We start from the raw sequence: 16,683 nt of genomic DNA on the forward strand, positions 1-16,683 counted from the left end.
AGACAAGAAGAAAACAAAGAAAGAAGGAATCATCATACTGGCAGTTCATTCCACTTGAAGCAGTTTATGTGGATCTGATTTAAGCTTTCTTTAGTGTAAAGCTGCATTTCCAAACTTTTCCCAGGGACTAGGACCTTTGGAAAACCTTGGTGCGTTTTCATTGGTGGCATAAGTCTAAATTATGGACATTTACCCCTCAAAGGTTCCTGCAAGGGGGTATTTCCTGTAAAAGCTCAGGAATTTTAGGGTGGGGCTTGCAAAGCTTAATGTGATCCGTTGAGTACTCAGAGCGTTTGATCACTGGCTGTATATGAAAGATGGGTGTAACCGTGGTATTGGTGTGGGTTGGTACTTTTATCCCCTGGGTGGATCTGACTGAGAAACTGAGGGCACAGGATTCTTATATGGCAGGTACTTCCCAGCCATAAAGTAGCTTCACTCTAAACCACGGTCTGAATGAACATCTTGGTCTTTCAAAAAAGACTTGAAACAATAAACAATATAAAACATGGACAGATCCCAGGTCAGAAAAATGAAGCCACTATGGAAGTGCCTGAAACCTGCATTACATCTGGAGGCCACCAACGTGTGAGAGGTGTGGTTGCAGAAAGACTTCCAGTCCTATAGACGTCTACAGGGAAACAGCTTCCTATTTTGACCTCTGTAAACACTTTATTGCTTTTTTTTTTTTTTTTTTATGGGCTCAGACACTTGTTTCAGTCAATACTGAATACAAAATTAAGTCTGTTTTGTAAGCCTTGGTCACATGAGGGAGAATTTATAAGGGCTTAAGAAAAGAGATCTGTGGTGCTCAGAGAATCTGACTGCACTTACAGGCTGCTTTATAATGTGGTGGGAGACATTTGTTTGAGATGCAGTAGCCACTATGTGTCCACACAGCGGTGCGCTTTGCTACACAAATATAAATATGCATGTAAAACATGAAGGTCACAGAGGAACCCTTTTGTCAGAGTGTCAGGCTTGAAATATGTTTGCTTATTTAATGCTTTTATTTTGATTTAACTCATTAAAGCTGCATTTCCAAATTTTCCCCAGAGACTAGAAACTTTGAAAAAGTTTGCAGCATTTTCATTGCAGGGACAGTCTAAAATTACGGAAGTTTGCAAGGGGGTAGTTTTTGTAAAAGCTGAGAAATTTTAGACGTCAACATTAATAACTTGAGTGCTCTGTGCTCTGAAACAGGTGTCTGTAGCTAACGACTGTCAGGCCTCACCTCTGCTAATGTGAGTCCCTGAACTGTTTGTGCTGTTGAACCCTGTTGGAGCATTTTAATTACTATTTCAAAGAGAGGCTCCCCTTTGTCACAGATTCTGGTCATAATCTTTATGGACAAAAATTGCATGTTCAGCTGAGGGGTGGAGGCCCGTGGTCTCTGTATCTGGTCTATGCTTTTTGTAGGTGATCTGGCACTGCTGGCTTCATTGAACAACAACCTCCAGCTTGCAGGTGGTTGTTGTTCAGCTGCGTGTGAAGCAGCTGGGATAAGAATTGGGACCATCAAGTCTGAAGACATGGTAATGGTCCGCTGTAGTGCAGCGAGAGCTGAGTGTGACAGTGAAGCTGTTAGTTTACCAGTGTTGTGCCAAAAAGTCATCATCTGTTCGACTGTTGTGAATGACTTTTTGACCTGTAATCTGTGAAACATGTGTCAAACATATCTTTCATGAATTATACGGAGTAATTTTGAGTGAGAAACAACATTTCTGTCATAAGGTACAAGCTGCAATCACTTTTTGCCAAAGTGACTTTTATACATTCTTTATGTATCTGGGTAAAAACTGTTTCTAACATTAAAAATGCATTTTTAAAGAGAAATCTGAGGGCTGCAGAAATTACTACAAATATAACATCACAGTTCTCTAAAGATATTTTAAGTGGTCATTTACCACTCTATTGACTAGCAGATACATTGTACATTTAAATAAATTAAAAAAAAAACACACACACACATAGAAACATCGGAAATCACTTTTTGGCACGACACCGATCGTAGCCACCCTCACCTATGGTCATGAGCTGAAGGTAGTGAAAGAATGAGATTGTTGATCCAAGCAGTGTAAATGAGCTTTATCCAAAGGGTGTCCGTGCTGTCTCTTAGAGATAGGCTGAAGAGCTCAGTCATTCAGGAGAGGCTCAGAGTAGATCTGCTACTCAGGAAATAAACACTGAATACTTTGTCTATGAATGAAACAGCCCATGATTCTTATTGTTTTAGACAACACACACACACACACACACCAGAGCGCAGGGACGCAGGACGGTTTGCGCGTTCGTGTGATGGGAGAATACGCGCGCATGAGCGTGCGCACGCACGCACACACACACACACACACACACACACACACACACACACACACACTGACGCTGGGCAGAGAGCTCGGTAGGACGCAGCGTAGCAGGGACACCGAAACGTAACGAAATAGCGAGAAATTTTCCCGAAGAATTTTACAGCTGGTCGGCTCGCTAGCTGACGGCAAAGCAGGCATGGACGACAAATCGTTCACCAAGGAGGTGGACGGATGGATCGAACAGCTGAATGAGTGCAGGCAGCTGACAGAGAACCAGGTCAAAGTCCTCTGCGAAAAGGTGAGGTTTGCGCTGGAAGCCAAGCGACTTAGCAGTACCTCACATTATTAGCTTTCTGCAGTGCTAGCTAGGATGGCCCAGACATCACACGAATGGCGGCTTTAATAGAAATACTGCCTAGACTCTGTTAGTCTTTGCATGTGGCCTTACAGCAGCACGCCATCTGACTGTAGCTGCATGCAGTAGATTTCTAAGAGAAGCCGAGAAGATGGAGGGAGATGCCTGGGAATGTTTTCCCTTCCTACGCCCACTGTTGGTCCTGAAGTGCACTGGCAGAACAACAGCAAACTCTGTAATAATGTGATGCATGAAAAGGAGGAATAATCACATTTGGCTTGTTAATGACTTGTTTACACTACGGGCTCCCGAAGTGCACCACACTCTGTTACATGCTAACCTGTTTAATTGGTTCTCATACATAGGCCAAGGAGATCTTGACGAAAGAGTCCAATGTGCAGGAGGTGAGATGCCCCGTGACGGTCTGTGGAGATGTCCACGGACAGTTTCATGACCTGATGGAGCTGTTTAAGATTGGAGGGAAGTCTCCAGATACTAATTACCTCTTCATGGGAGACTATGTTGACAGAGGCTACTATTCTGTGGAGACTGTTACACTCCTGGTTTCTCTTAAGGTATATCTTGCTGCTGATGTTGTGTTGTGATAAGTCTAGCCTCAAAATGGATATAAACATGTAAAACTCTGTTTATGAATGCATTTTTTTTCTGCACAGGTAAGGTTCCGCGAACGGATCACAATTCTCAGAGGGAACCACGAGAGCAGACAGATCACACAGGTGTACGGTTTTTACGACGAGTGCTTAAGGAAATATGGAAATGCCAACGTTTGGAAGTACTTCACAGATCTATTTGATTATCTTCCCCTTACCGCGCTGGTAGATAACCAGGTAAAGATGAGTTTTCAGAGCCGTCATGAAGCCCAGGTAGGGGGAGTGGATCTGTGTCGTTTATGTCATCTTTCTTCTTTTAAAGATATTCTGCCTCCATGGAGGATTATCCCCTTCAATAGACACACTGGAACACATCCGAGCGCTGGATCGCTTGCAGGAAGTTCCTCATGAGGTAGACCCAGATTATATAAAAGCTGCAATAATGTGACATACTTTCTTCTCCTGTGCTGTCATAACACACTGATGTTCAGAGATTCATTTAGCAAATATTCTAGCTGACTCTTCTTTGTATTGAACAGAAGCTGCACTAAACAACACTGGCGTTCCCTTCACTTTTCAGGGTCCAATGTGTGACTTGTTGTGGTCAGATCCTGATGACCGCGGCGGCTGGGGCATATCACCACGCGGTGCTGGTTACACATTCGGGCAGGACATTTCTGAGACTTTCAACCATGCAAACGGCCTCACTTTGGTTTCAAGAGCCCACCAGCTGGTCATGGAGGTACTCTGACTTTGTTTACGTGCCAAAAGTAGTTCTGTTTTTTTTCCTCGACAGATATAGCCTTCACTCACTGCAATTTTAAAATAATTAATATGCAACTGATGTCTTGATTTAGGGTTATAACTGGTGCCACGACCGCAATGTCGTGACGATCTTCAGTGCGCCAAACTATTGTTATCGTTGTGGAAACCAGGCAGCAATCATGGAGCTTGATGACACATTGAAATACTCTTTGTAAGTAAAGTTTCTCATGTGTAATAATACAAACTTGTCTCTTTGCACAGAGGGGTGTACTACAAACAAAGTTTAACAAAGTCAGACTTTCTTTGCTTTAGCTTGTTTGACAAAACCTAAAATACCGGTCAGAGATAACGGGTATCACGGTGGTGGTTATCAATTTTCTCTGTCAAGCTGGCTTTTTGCTTCAGGCTCTGTGCACGCTCACACAAAATGGGTCCTTTCACGGGTCATATGATTCTCCTTCCTCATAAATGCTGTAACAGCCTAATAAAATGAATTGCTCTAGTTTGTTGACAGATCAAACTGAAATTAATTTTATGGATTGAACAGGCATTCCTGGTGTGTGTTCTGTGTTCTAGCAGCTGCAACCCCAGCAGCAAAAAGGACACTTAGTTGGGGTGGCTGTGGCTCTGGAAATAGAGCAGGTCACCTACGAATTGGAAGGTTGGTGGTTCGATTCCTGGCTGCTGGAGTCTGCAAGATACTGAACCCCAAGACTGTGTGAATGTTAGATAGAAAGCACTTTGAAGTAGAAAACAGTGCTTGTGTGAATGTGTGTGTGTGAATGGGTAAATGCAAACGTGTTATATGAAGTGCTTTGAGTGCTCAGCTAGAGTAGAAAAGCGCTATATAGGAACTAGTCTATTTACCATTTATAAAAACATTTTCCCGTGACAATGCAATGCACAGTTTGCGCTTCAGTCAGTGGCTTTAGTGAGTTATGGCTTAACAACTTGAGGAGAATCTATGATGCACTTGGTGTAAATAAAAGAATGTGAGAAAACATGGAGCTTCCAGCCAACTAAATTAAAACTCGGAACATAACCTGCACCCAATTACGGTGATTTAGCCAGGTATAAAGAGAGCCACTTTCGTGACACTGAAAACTCTGAATTTAGGCGCAACATAGCTTGCTAATCCATTAATCTGGCTTTGTAGTACGCCCCTCAGGTTTCACACTGCCTTAAATAAATACACCTAATTATCCAAAATGTGAGTTGATGAGGAGCCCTGCTCTTTCTGTTAGTCTACAGTTTGACCCTGCACCACGCAGAGGAGAGCCCCACGTCACGCGGCGTACGCCGGACTATTTCCTGTAAAGAACGCTGGTGAGAACTGTAACAGGCTGCACAGAGGCTTGGGAAAAGAAGCATTCAATCCCCCCTGAACTTGTGTGCCATAATTACAGTAAAATGGAAAATAACGTCCTTTTAACTCCTTCCTCTCTGTGCATGATGTTTTAATTGCTAGAAATTACTGCTACTATGAACAATACTGTCATAATACCTGCTGGTTTATCAGGAAACACGAATGAACTAACGCTGAGAATAATGGCTAGATGTTGATAAGCAGAGTGTGTTGCCACATACAGTATATAAGCTGCATCTTTCACTCGGCATGGCCTCAAACAAAGGTTGCAGTATGTACAATGTGAACTCTTTTCTTTTTGTAACTGAAGTGCAAGTGTTTATTTTGTGGATTGAGATGATAGGAATGAGTATGTTCTCTTTGCACTTTTGTATTTGATTTTTATCACATGGCACTGACAGATTTTGTTCTTTTTATATCCTGTTATAGTGTAAGTAGCTCTCTTTCTGCTGTCCCACATGGCAGTTAATGTATTTCATTTAATTAGGCAATACTGGTACAAATGACATGTAAAGAAAATCTAATAATTTAACTTAATGTTTTGCAGTCACAGCTATAAAAAATAAATAAAACTGCCGTTGTTTTGCCATTTATTTCCCTTTTGGTACAGCTTGTGGCATTATTCCCCGTAGCTCTCATCAGTCACCACTAGATGGAAACAGACCCCCAAAATCGGTGCAGATGATCAGCCCAGACAGCGATAATTAGCTTTATTGTGAATGGATTATGTCCAGTAAATTGGTTGCATGAAAGAGTAATTTTACGTACTTAATACGACGTATTTAATTGCTAATACAGATTTTTAATACAGTCTGTTTTTAAAACATTGTAAAGATAGGACTTGCTATTCCAAACTATTTTTTAAATATGCATTTATGATTTTAACCAAATAACAAACCTCCACTATTAACACCCGTTTATTAGACATACATGTGTGGAAATCCTGCAAAGTTTTAACAAATATTAATGATTTACTGCCTGTAAATCAATGTTGCGACAATCCACAGAGCACTGGCGGATGTAGTTCTGAAAATAAAAGCATGATGTAAATTATTTGGCGATTTGCAGCTCAGTTTGTCGCCCCAAACTGTTTATGAGTGCTCGTGCTAGTTTGCGGATGAGTGGATCATCATTGTGTGTTGTTTTAAGAAAAGGCTTTTCTGTCATTATCAGGTGGGGTATTTTTTTGTTTCTAATAAGAAGTGCGGCAGGGCTTTTATTTTCTCGGTGAAGCTCCTCTGGTTTCCTGTGCGCCCTCTGGCTGCGCGGACGCTGCTGCATTGAAAATTAGCTGGCCGCAGCCTTTCAGGGACTCCTCTTTGCGGACCTCCGGAGACTACAGTGCAGTAAGTAACCTTTGCGTGTTTTCCAAAATGGATCGCCACAGACGAGCCCAGCTTCGTCGCTGTGTCCGCTTTGTGTGTCCGACGTGTCAAACAGTGATTAGACAGTTTGGCTCCTCGGGAAGCCTGCTGCTTGTGTGGATGTGGCAGGCTGATACTAGTTGAATCTGGGGCGCACAGCTGGACAATTATCGGGCTGGACAGATGTCGAGTCTAATTAGTCGTTTTAAAACGACCGCACCTGGATTTTCATTGTTTTCGGTGAATGTTTTGGCGCCTTTTTTTTTCAGGTGCAGAAACACCTCCAGTTACAGTCCAGATTTAACTGGTCTACGTCGGGTTGGACAATAAACCGTATCCATTCATGGGGCATGTTTACCCTGCGACCACACACACACACACACAGAGCAGAGTTTTTCTAGTGTCACATGCCAGGCTGACAAAAAAGGGGGGTTAAAATATGTGACTATAAATAATAAATTTGATTGTAAGGAGTTGTTGTGAATTGCAGTTTAATGTGCAGCCACGCAGGCCGCCGTTGATTGGCTGAGAGTGAGGGCAGAAGCAGTGTGGGTTTATGGATCAAAGGCCGTGTCAGTACAAACTTCACTCCTCTTATAGCAGTTATTACACATTTGGCATCCTATTAATCATATTACCTGGGGGGGGGGGGGGGGGGGGGGGGGGGGGGGGGTCAGGAACTGCCCCTTAACCCTTTTCCAGTATTCAGTTTAAAGTGACAGCATGCTCTCTGTACAACAGTTTTCTGTTGTACAGAGCCATGTTTGCTGCACTTTCAGTTTGCATTCACTGCTGCTGCGTGTCTTCTCACAGCAGATCATCTGAAGCAAAGAATAAATCCAGATAGCCCAGCCTGATCTTGGGACCCACAAACTGTACTTAGACAAGCATGCTGCGTGCTTTGACCAGTGCAAGCCAATTTTGGCTGCTTTCAGACTAACTCATACAATAAAGTTTAAAGTAAGTACTCATTTATGGCAAAAAAAAAGCAATAAAGTTTATGCAGTTTGTAACCTTTTTGGTAAAAATGCCACTTTTTCAGCTCTTGTATAGTGCGGTAGTGGCAGGGGGGGCTTTCCAAAGAGGTGGTTTTCAATTTGGGGGTGTTGGTGTGTGCCCAGTTGCAATTTGATGCTTCACAGTTCCTCTGTCAGGTCAGCCCTCACTTAGCAACATTATGCTGAAATAGCAGCGTAGCAATAGAAGCATTGTCCTTCGCCAGTCCTCCCTCACTGACTTTTGTCTGCAAAAGAAATAAAGCCTGAAAGGGGGAAGGGGTCCTCTGGTGAGTGCTGGAGCAGGGCCCAAAATTACTGGAATAGTTTTAGCCAGTTTGCTGAAAACAATGCAGATATGAAAATGGCCTTTATTTTGGCATTTTTAGCCCAAAATATTTTTATTATTTTATTATTATAACGATTACACAAGTACTTCACGAGAAGGTTCCTGCCAATGCTCTGATTGGACCTGTTCTGCCTGCCTGCCCCCGTGAGTCACAGATCTTTTTTTTCTTCTTCTTCTTTTGGCTCTGTCTCACCTGCTTTTCAAACCTTCTGTTTGCAACGGGCGGCCAATCAGAAGTTGGATTGAAGGGAGTAAAAACAGTTTGTTTTATATTTAGGAGCCCCACCATGAATCATGCAAAGCCACTCTGCTATAGTCCAAGAATACAAATGTGGAGCTGAAAATGAACATAAGTCCTCCTTAAAGCATTGCTATGTGAATTTATTGTATCTGATATGATTAGTATAACGTTTTGTTCCCCCAGATAAATATGGCAGCAGAGCTATCCACTTCCATAAACATCAAGGAGCCCCGTTGGGACCAGAGCACATTTGTAGGTCGGGCTAAACATTTCTTCACCGTCACAGATCCCAGGAACGTCCTCCTGACAAACGAACAACTAGCACACGCGCACAAAATCATCACTGACTACAGGTAACCACCCTACTCAGTTTTCCAGAAACAGGATTTAAACTCTGTGCTACTATAAGATGGAAAATGTGATTTTATATGCTCACTGTCTTGTAGGCAGGGTATAGTCTCTCCGGGGCTAACGGAGGATGAACTGTGGAGAGCCAAATATGTTTTTGACTCAGCTTTCCATCCCGACACCGGAGAGAAGATGATCCTGATAGGTCGCATGTCAGCACAGGTTCCAATGAACATGACGATCACTGGATGCATGATGACGTTTTACAAGTAAGGGCATGTGCGAGTTAACTGTCAGACTGATAGCCGCACCCAAGCTGATTATAAGTTTTTTGCAGCAGAGCATGTCATCGAGGGAAATTCAAATGTGTTTGAATTCCTGATGTCTGGTTTAAATTTTGCTGCTGAAGTTTCACAAAGCTAGTGTGCTCAGGTGTGCTCAGTGTTGTTGATGCTTGCTGGGGTGATAGCATTCCTCCACAGGAGAGTAATCTGTATTTTTAATGATTTAAACTCCACTATCCTTTTGCTAATTTCAATCTCACAGGACAACTCCTGCTGTGTTGTTCTGGCAGTGGATCAATCAGTCTTTCAATGCAATAGTCAATTATACCAACAGGAGCGGCGACGCCCCCATAACAGTCGGGTAAGAGACAGATGCTTTGCCACTGATGCCGGCGCATATTAACCCATTAATTTTACAGTTTTTGTTTGCGTGATGTGACCGGTGCCTCTTTTGTTCGCAGTCAGCTTGGCACAGCTTATGTGTCTGCCACCACAGGGGCAGTTGCCACCGCTCTAGGACTAAATTCACTAACAAAGGTATCAGTTCATCCAACCCCATCCTACATCTCATATTAATACACTGACTTCAGAGGCATGGGTGTGCTGACGTGAAGTTAGCCGCACATTAGTAGTTTGTCATTGAAAACCCACATTGTTCAGAGCACCATGCTCAGTAATCATGTTGTCGTGCACGCTTTGATGTTGTCAGTGTGGTAGAAAAGCCTTTCTGCTCACCGTCTGAAATACTGGTGTGAAACGCTGAAATTCTTCAAGCTATTTTTACATCTGAGCTTAATTTCTTTCCTCCTGCTGTAGCACATTTCACCTCTGATTGGACGGTTTGTTCCCTTTGCTGCTGTAGCTGCTGCTAACTGTATCAACATCCCACTGATGAGACAAAGGTAAGGAGCACTTGCAGCACTCAGGTTAGTACATCGCTGGCAGCAGCCGTGACTGGAGGTGATATATTTCTAGGCTGTTCATCTGTGGGTCCTACTCTTTAATGCAATATGTATTGTAAACTTGTTGTGGGAGTTTCTTCAAATTTACCAAAACAGTTCTTCCTCGAGTCCAAGTCATTTGCTTGGACTCGAGGATGAACTGAGTAGAGTTGCTGTGACTTCACAAAATCATTTGTGTTTATAAATTTATAAAGTGCAAAGAGGAGGCAACTTTAATAAGGAACTGGTGTGTGTGTGTGTTAATAAGGGTCAAACTCCATGTTAGTTATGAACCATTGGATCATCATGTTACAGATCCCTGAGCACAATTATTTGGTGCTGCAAATAGTGCAAGTGGTACTGACTGGTTTTGATGATTTGATGAATTTTCCTTTCTTCAATCATTAAAAATATCATAAAGGAATAGTTGTAAATGGAGAGCACCGTACTGAAAAACAGAAAAGTAACCATCACACTGAAAGGATATAAGGATACTTATACTTGGTGACTTATTCCTTTCCCATTTCCTCTCTCTGTCTTTTTCTTTCACGATCTCTTCCTCTTTTCAGCACCACTTTTCTTCCTCTGTCTGTTGTACTTCCCCCGATCCTGGATGGGTGTTGAAATAGTAATTAATGCACAAATAGAGCTCAGAGGGCTTTTCTCTCAGGGAAACGCACACATTTGGGATGCATCTAATTGGAAAAAGAATAAATCAAGGTTTCAGGTCATAAATCCACTGTGACTGTGAGATGCTGCTATTTGTCATCCTGCTCAACGTTGTCCCAGCAACTTCAACATTAACAGCATTTTCTTTCCTTCTGAATGCATTGAAGAGTAAATGGCAATTTTCATAAAAGTTGTGCTTCCCTTTTTTAACACGGCAGTTTCAAAGAAAAAGTTGAAGTACTGTCATAGCCGCGGTGGCCGCGGTGTCTGTTCCACAAAAACTTTAATGCTGGCCATAACTCGAGAACAATGTGACCGAGGATGTTCAAAGTCACACCACAGATACATACTGTTCAAGCTAGACCCATCAAACTTCACACACTTGTTCACTGACTTTACTATAACAGCACTTTGACCGGTGTCGGTGGGGGTGGGGGTGGGGGTGGGGTTGTCCTCTGGTTATGGAGCCAAAACAGCCGAGCTCAGTGGTGCTCTTGTTTTCCCAGTTATTTGGTAACACGACATCTGCTTGTTCCATCCGTTTTGGACGTGTATCCAAGATAGCTGGCTGAGTTTGGGAGAGACTGCTAACCTCTGTAGTGTAGAGGAGAAAGGGGCAGGCAGACTACTGTATTATACCAATATTTGTTGTTATTGGCCCAGTTATGAGCAGACCTTGCGTTAGAATGGATAACACATTCTCATTTTGAAAGACATAACTTTGAGTTATTTAGAAAAGTGAAGAGTGGTATTATCACCTTATAAAGGCCATGCTTATAAAGCAAAGTCTGTTAAGATCATAATTCATGCAAAGTATCAGTAAGCAGTAATCAGGAGGTTATTGAAGTTATGGAAAACTCCTAATAGTTGTCATTCAGACTAAGACATTAATAACTGCTAATAAAGGATGAAAATGTTATTGATATTCATGCTAATAAGCAACTTGTTAATGTCCCCATAATACCGCATATGCACACATGTACCTTTGGAGTATACAGCATCCAATAAAACTCCTTTCACTGTGTACATTTCTATAAAAACTTCAAGTAATTTACTTTAATAAAGGTTTTCTGTCAATGAGTATATGGCAGTGAGATGAATTATACAGCCTCCTCCTGTAATGCACTTCATGTCCCAGCTGTCCCTGTATTACATTTCTATTTCCAGGTTCTTCAGCAGAAGCTCTACTTTGCATTTTAGCTTATAAATTTCCAGAAATGATCAGCATATTTTGCTGAACCTGTTTTGCTTCTTGTCTTCAGAGAACTCCAGCATGGTATCCCTATAACAGATGAAAATGACAACAGGTTAGGAGAGTCAACAAAGGCCGCACAGCAGGCGATCTCTCAGGTTGTGGTTTCCAGGATCCTCATGGCTTCTCCAGGAATGGGTATGGAAGTGTTTTCTCAGTTTAACTGCCACTCTGAGATTTTCTCTTTTTTTTTGTCACTTTTTGGCCCCAGATATGACCATTAATTAAAAAAACAAAAAAAAAACAGCAGTTTTGTTACATTTTTTTTCTTTTGTCTTTTCAGCTATTCCCCCATTTTTAATGAACCATTTGGAAAAGAAGGCCTTTCTGAGGGTAAGCATACGGCTGAGTTACGGCAAACTGATAAATGCATTTGTTGCAGTGACCTTCTCGGGATAAAATAACATCAAGCTAGATGATCATTAACTGCTTGGCTCCTTTTTCATAATCACACATCGGGGGGATGAAACGCACTGAGCACATGAGGCCGCTCTCGTATGGGAATTGACTGCTGCTTTTGTGCCCCTCATTCTTTTTTTTTTTTCTGCCTGCCCTTTTCAGAAGTTCCCATGGATGAGTGCACCTATTCAGGTCAGCCTGGTGGGATTCTGGTGAGTTCTCAGAGATAGTTCACCTGATAAGCCATCGTTTGCAGTGTATCACTTTAAATGCCAACATTTACGGTGCAGTGTCCTCACAAGATTTGTTAGCACACTGGATAATGATATGGAAATGTTTCAACCCATGTATGAGTTTGAATCTGCTTTCTTTTTTTGTCCTGTTAAGGGATGACTCAGACATCATCCCAGCTTTTCACTTTATGCTTCCTACTCCGCGTGGCCTCCTGTGACCTGAGCGCGACTGTTAAAATCATGTGTAACGCTTTACTTCAGCTCACATGACTCTGATTAGCAAAACATTCTGCAAGCTAATGCACAATGAGACGGCGTTCTCCTTTTAGAAGCACATTATGGAAGTATGCTTATCTGCATCATTACTACAGTAATGGGTAGATGTGTCTGAAACCACATAGATAAACTATAGTACACCTCAGCTGGTTGTTTCAACACATTTGGTTTATACATGGTTTATAAAGTCTCTTATAATCTAGCAGTTTATATGCTATGAAAACTGGCCAGTTATGCTGATTTCTGTATGCTTATTCTTGGACTCTACTGGACTCAAAACAGTCCACATTGATCTTAAACAGCTTCATCAGCTGAAACAAGCTGTTTCAGCTCCTCTGGCTTTAAGGAAACCCTTAGCTGTCCCTTGTAAATTGAAGGTGCAAACCATAGACGGTATGAAAGATGGAAATAGCTACTGTGGCATCACCCGCTGGTTTCTGAAGGCCTGTTTTGAAGCCTTGAGATGAGCATTACCGCTGTTGCCATCTTGGGGGATTTTTAAAAAAATGGACGTGATGAGGAAGGACAGGTCTGACTGAAAATGCGAGCTCATTGGTTAATGACTTGTGATTTGTAGCTTGTTAAACAATGAGTGTGCAGTCATAATAGATAATCTTGCACTATGAAACATGGTATGACCAATATTTTTTATATATATATATATATATATATATATATATATATATATATATATATATATATATATATATATATATATATATATATATATATATATATATATATATATATATATATATATATAAGAGTGTAGCCGTTCTGTTGTAGATTTGCTGCTCTGCTTTGGCTCGTGAACTTTAACATTTAACATGCTAACTGAGGCCTGAAGAGTCTGAGATGTAGCTCCTGGATTTTTTGCTGTTTCTCTGAGCGTTGCACGGTCTGACCACAGTGAATTTGCTGGGACGTCCACTTCTAGGGAGATTGTGGCATTGTGTTAACACACACTTGAATGCTCCGGATCAACAAACTGCTAAAACGTCTGCTTCTGTAGAGGCGGTCACATGTGCTGATCAGTTAATCTGGTTGTTGCTTACCCTTTTAATTGCTATGCAAGCAATAAGGATGTGTTTAGTTTTTCACATGACTGCAGGAAGTCCTGTAAAAACTTTCTGTTTCATATGACTGCATGTATTTGTTTTATTTCAAGTGGTGCAAGATTTTTAGCTTCAGCTACTTGGTAAACTTTGGTAATTATATTTGTTTCAGAATTTTAGATCATTTGTGACCCCTTAACTTATTTTACTGTGATCACATCAAACTTTAATTTAAAAGTGAGTGAACTCATCATTTTTGAGTTTTGGCTGCTTTGTATGCTTTATCGATGTTTCTTTTTTTTTTAGCCTTGTATTCGCTACGCCACTCTGCTGTGCGTTGTTCCCTCAGAAAAGGTGAGTGAATCTTTTTGAAATTAATAATAAATGGTCTATCGCAGACTGCATGATTTAGTTTTTCTGCCTGAAAGGTTGCCTTATATGCCTACATTGTTTCCATTTGACCCATTTAATCCCTTCTTTCCCACCCACAATCCAGCTCTATGTCAGTCAGCCGCTTGGAGCCTGAGCTGCAGGAGAAAATCCGTGCCAACCACCCAGGAGTGGAGAGGGTTTACTTCAACAAAGGGCTATGAGTGTGTGCAACCCCGTCCCCCCAACCTCATCCGAACACTGCCATAGCACAGATGCAGGCTCGGTCCTCACCTCTCTGCCAGCTCTCCTCATTCAGTGTGCCAAAGTTAAGTTTTACTCTCCTCATTTCCACCAGTTCAGATGGATATCTGAGGACTCTCCCTCTCTCTGTCAGTCCCTTTGTTATGAGATGTTCACTTTTGTCTATGTGATTGTAGATTTTACTGACACTGCTGAAGTTCTCCAAGCAGGATGAAAAGTTTGATGTTTATCTTGACAGATGTAAAGTGGCCCATTGTTTTCTTCTGTGCCATGTTTTATTACTTTAAAGCCGGTGACTTTGTTATGTGCCATATGTTGCCATGAAACCACTGTCACATCCTTCTGCCCGGCAGTTTTTCTTTTCTCTTATCTTCATTCTGACGGCTCAGATCTGATTATTATTACATTGTTCTCTGCAGTTCTTGCATTTGCCAAATCTGTACTTTTAAGGCCTCTACCAAGGATTACAGCCTGCTGGTATTCTCTTTAAACTACCTGCCAAATGAGTAATAAACAAGCTTTCTCCAGGGAACCACCCTATAAAGTTTGATGTTAAGATGGGCCAACACGGTGCTATTTCATGTCTTAATAATCAGTGTTTGTTGTTCTATTTATTCTACTCACTAGTAATGTGTGAACAAACCACTCTCTGGTTTTTTGAAAAGTATTTTTTCTGCCACTTTAGTAACACAGAGGCTGCGTTCAGGAACACTGAAAACACACAAGTTCCCACTTCCATAAAGCCTAATTCTCAGAAGATTTAATTACTACCACACAAAGTGACACATTTTAAATTGATCTGGAAGTTTACTCTAATGTTCTCCTTGAGGTTTTAGATTTTTATCTGTATTTCAGAGTGTTAGATATAAATGTTGGTGTTTCTGCAGGATGGCCCGTCACCAATGTTCAGCCTGCATTGAAGGCTCCAAACAATGACACATTTCAAGCCTGTTGAGTTTGAGGAATGCACAAACCCCCAGCCAAAAAGATCTGCAGCAAAGACCTCCAGTCTGCTTTTATTATATTATCTTAGTCATATCAGCAAGTTCAAGCTAAGTGAGCTGATAAAGCAGGTCCATTTAACGTTCTGTGCTTTTGTTCTGCAGTCAGCGTTCAGATAACATCGTCTGCCGGGTGTGTTTGGACACAGTTGGTCCAAAACCACTTTGGCAGCTACTGTAACTTCACATCTGGGGCCATGCCAAACTCATCACTGGACATTTTTAAAATCAGGGATGAGAGTGAAAAAAGGATTAACTGAAAGCCACAAAACTCACACCTTTAGCCGAACTCAAATGTGTTTTGAATCACTACAATGCAAATGAAATGCTTGTGAAAATTTTAACAACTCGTGATTTTTTTTTTTGTAAGGTGTTTTTAATGTTTAACACTCTGTAATCTCCTTGGATATGTTGCTGTAAAAGTACATTTTAGATTTTCAGTGTTTTCAGAGAGACGTATTGGAGCTGTCTCCAGGTTATTTGAAGTGAAATTTGTTACTCTAGTGTTCACGGTGACTGAATGTAGCATTTTCCAGTTCCAGCTATTTACAGTGTGTTAGTCTAGAAAAGCACAATGTTGTAGCAGGTTTCCAAATGCTGCATAATTTTAAGACGTGTTAAACCTGTTCAGTTTCCTGACCGCACCGATTTTCAGTCCATCTTTGATCAAGGGGAGTAAGAAAAAAAAAAGGATATATAAATACTGGACTTGCCCATAATCTCACATATGAGCCAACTCCTCTTTGCACTTGAAGATAAATTTGACTAACATTTAATTCAGAAAATTCAAGCTACCAAATGAAATTTCATCACAGCCAAAGTGATACAAATCAACTCAAGAGGAAGTCATTTATAGCTTGCATTAAAAGCAAAATTAATATTTTTAAAATACTGTGACAAAGAATGTTTTCTGATTGTTTTGCAGTACACTGGGGTGATGTAATGTTTCGACTAACCAGATGAAATAAACTTGATAAAAATCGTGCAGTTGGTCTTTGATGATCATAAACAGATGGCTCCACAGTGCCACCCTGTGGTTTAAAGTGGCCACAGCAGAGTGATGTTACAAAAGCAGTTTTATTCTGAAGGCACACAATGTTCAGAAGAACGAAGAAAGCGCAAACATGGACTGCACACATCTGAGGCCTTATGGACATCTTCACAACGCATTGCACTAAAACAGGATATTGGCAGAACTGCACTCAGCAAAGCTGCGACATCCACAGAACAGTGCATC

At 41.3% G+C, this 16,683-nt stretch overlaps 2 protein-coding genes across 2 annotated transcripts; both read left to right on the forward strand.

Annotated features, from left to right (window-relative positions):
• Nucleotides 1–2,383: 2,383 nt before the first annotated feature.
• LOC115787008 (serine/threonine-protein phosphatase 2A catalytic subunit beta isoform-like) lies at nt 2,384–6,317 on the forward strand. Its single transcript, XM_030739558.1, has 7 exons — nt 2,384–2,607; nt 3,030–3,239; nt 3,339–3,512; nt 3,598–3,687; nt 3,856–4,017; nt 4,133–4,251; nt 5,285–6,317. The coding sequence occupies exons 1-7, from the start codon at nt 2,506–2,508 to the stop codon at nt 5,355–5,357; spliced, it is 930 nt and encodes a 309-aa protein (XP_030595418.1). The 5' UTR covers nt 2,384–2,505; the 3' UTR covers nt 5,358–6,317.
• A 326-nt stretch (nt 6,318–6,643) lies between these two features.
• Nucleotides 6,644–16,429, forward strand: sfxn1 (sideroflexin 1). Its single transcript, XM_030738670.1, has 11 exons — nt 6,644–6,752; nt 8,539–8,708; nt 8,802–8,972; nt 9,250–9,348; nt 9,449–9,524; nt 9,804–9,889; nt 11,860–11,987; nt 12,133–12,182; nt 12,411–12,460; nt 14,119–14,166; nt 14,309–16,429. The coding sequence occupies exons 2-11, from the start codon at nt 8,545–8,547 to the stop codon at nt 14,403–14,405; spliced, it is 969 nt and encodes a 322-aa protein (XP_030594530.1). The 5' UTR covers nt 6,644–6,752; nt 8,539–8,544; the 3' UTR covers nt 14,406–16,429.
• The last annotated feature ends 254 nt before the right edge of the window (nt 16,430–16,683 follow it).

Source organism: Archocentrus centrarchus, chromosome 10 (genome assembly GCF_007364275.1).
Source record: "Archocentrus centrarchus isolate MPI-CPG fArcCen1 chromosome 10, fArcCen1, whole genome shotgun sequence".
NCBI lineage: Eukaryota > Metazoa > Chordata > Actinopteri > Cichliformes > Cichlidae > Archocentrus > Archocentrus centrarchus.

What these genes read in the sequence shown, in the direction of transcription:
- LOC115787008 (XM_030739558.1), top strand. Translation starts at nt 2,506, where the DNA reads ATGGACGACAAATCGTTCACCAAGGAGGTGGACGGATGGATCGAACAG. An exon ending in TGCAGGAAGTTCCTCATGAG is followed by an intron (nt 3,688 to 3,855) that starts GTAGACCCAGAT and finishes TTCACTTTTCAG; the next exon opens with GGTCCAATGTGTGACTTGTT. An exon ending in CCCACCAGCTGGTCATGGAG is followed by an intron (nt 4,018 to 4,132) that starts GTACTCTGACTT and finishes GTCTTGATTTAG; the next exon opens with GGTTATAACTGGTGCCACGA.
- sfxn1 (XM_030738670.1), top strand. Translation starts at nt 8,545, where the DNA reads ATGGCAGCAGAGCTATCCACTTCCATAAACATCAAGGAGCCCCGTTGG. An exon ending in CATGGCTTCTCCAGGAATGG is followed by an intron (nt 11,988 to 12,132) that starts GTATGGAAGTGT and finishes TTGTCTTTTCAG; the next exon opens with CTATTCCCCCATTTTTAATG. An exon ending in GCGTTGTTCCCTCAGAAAAG is followed by an intron (nt 14,167 to 14,308) that starts GTGAGTGAATCT and finishes CCCACAATCCAG; the next exon opens with CTCTATGTCAGTCAGCCGCT.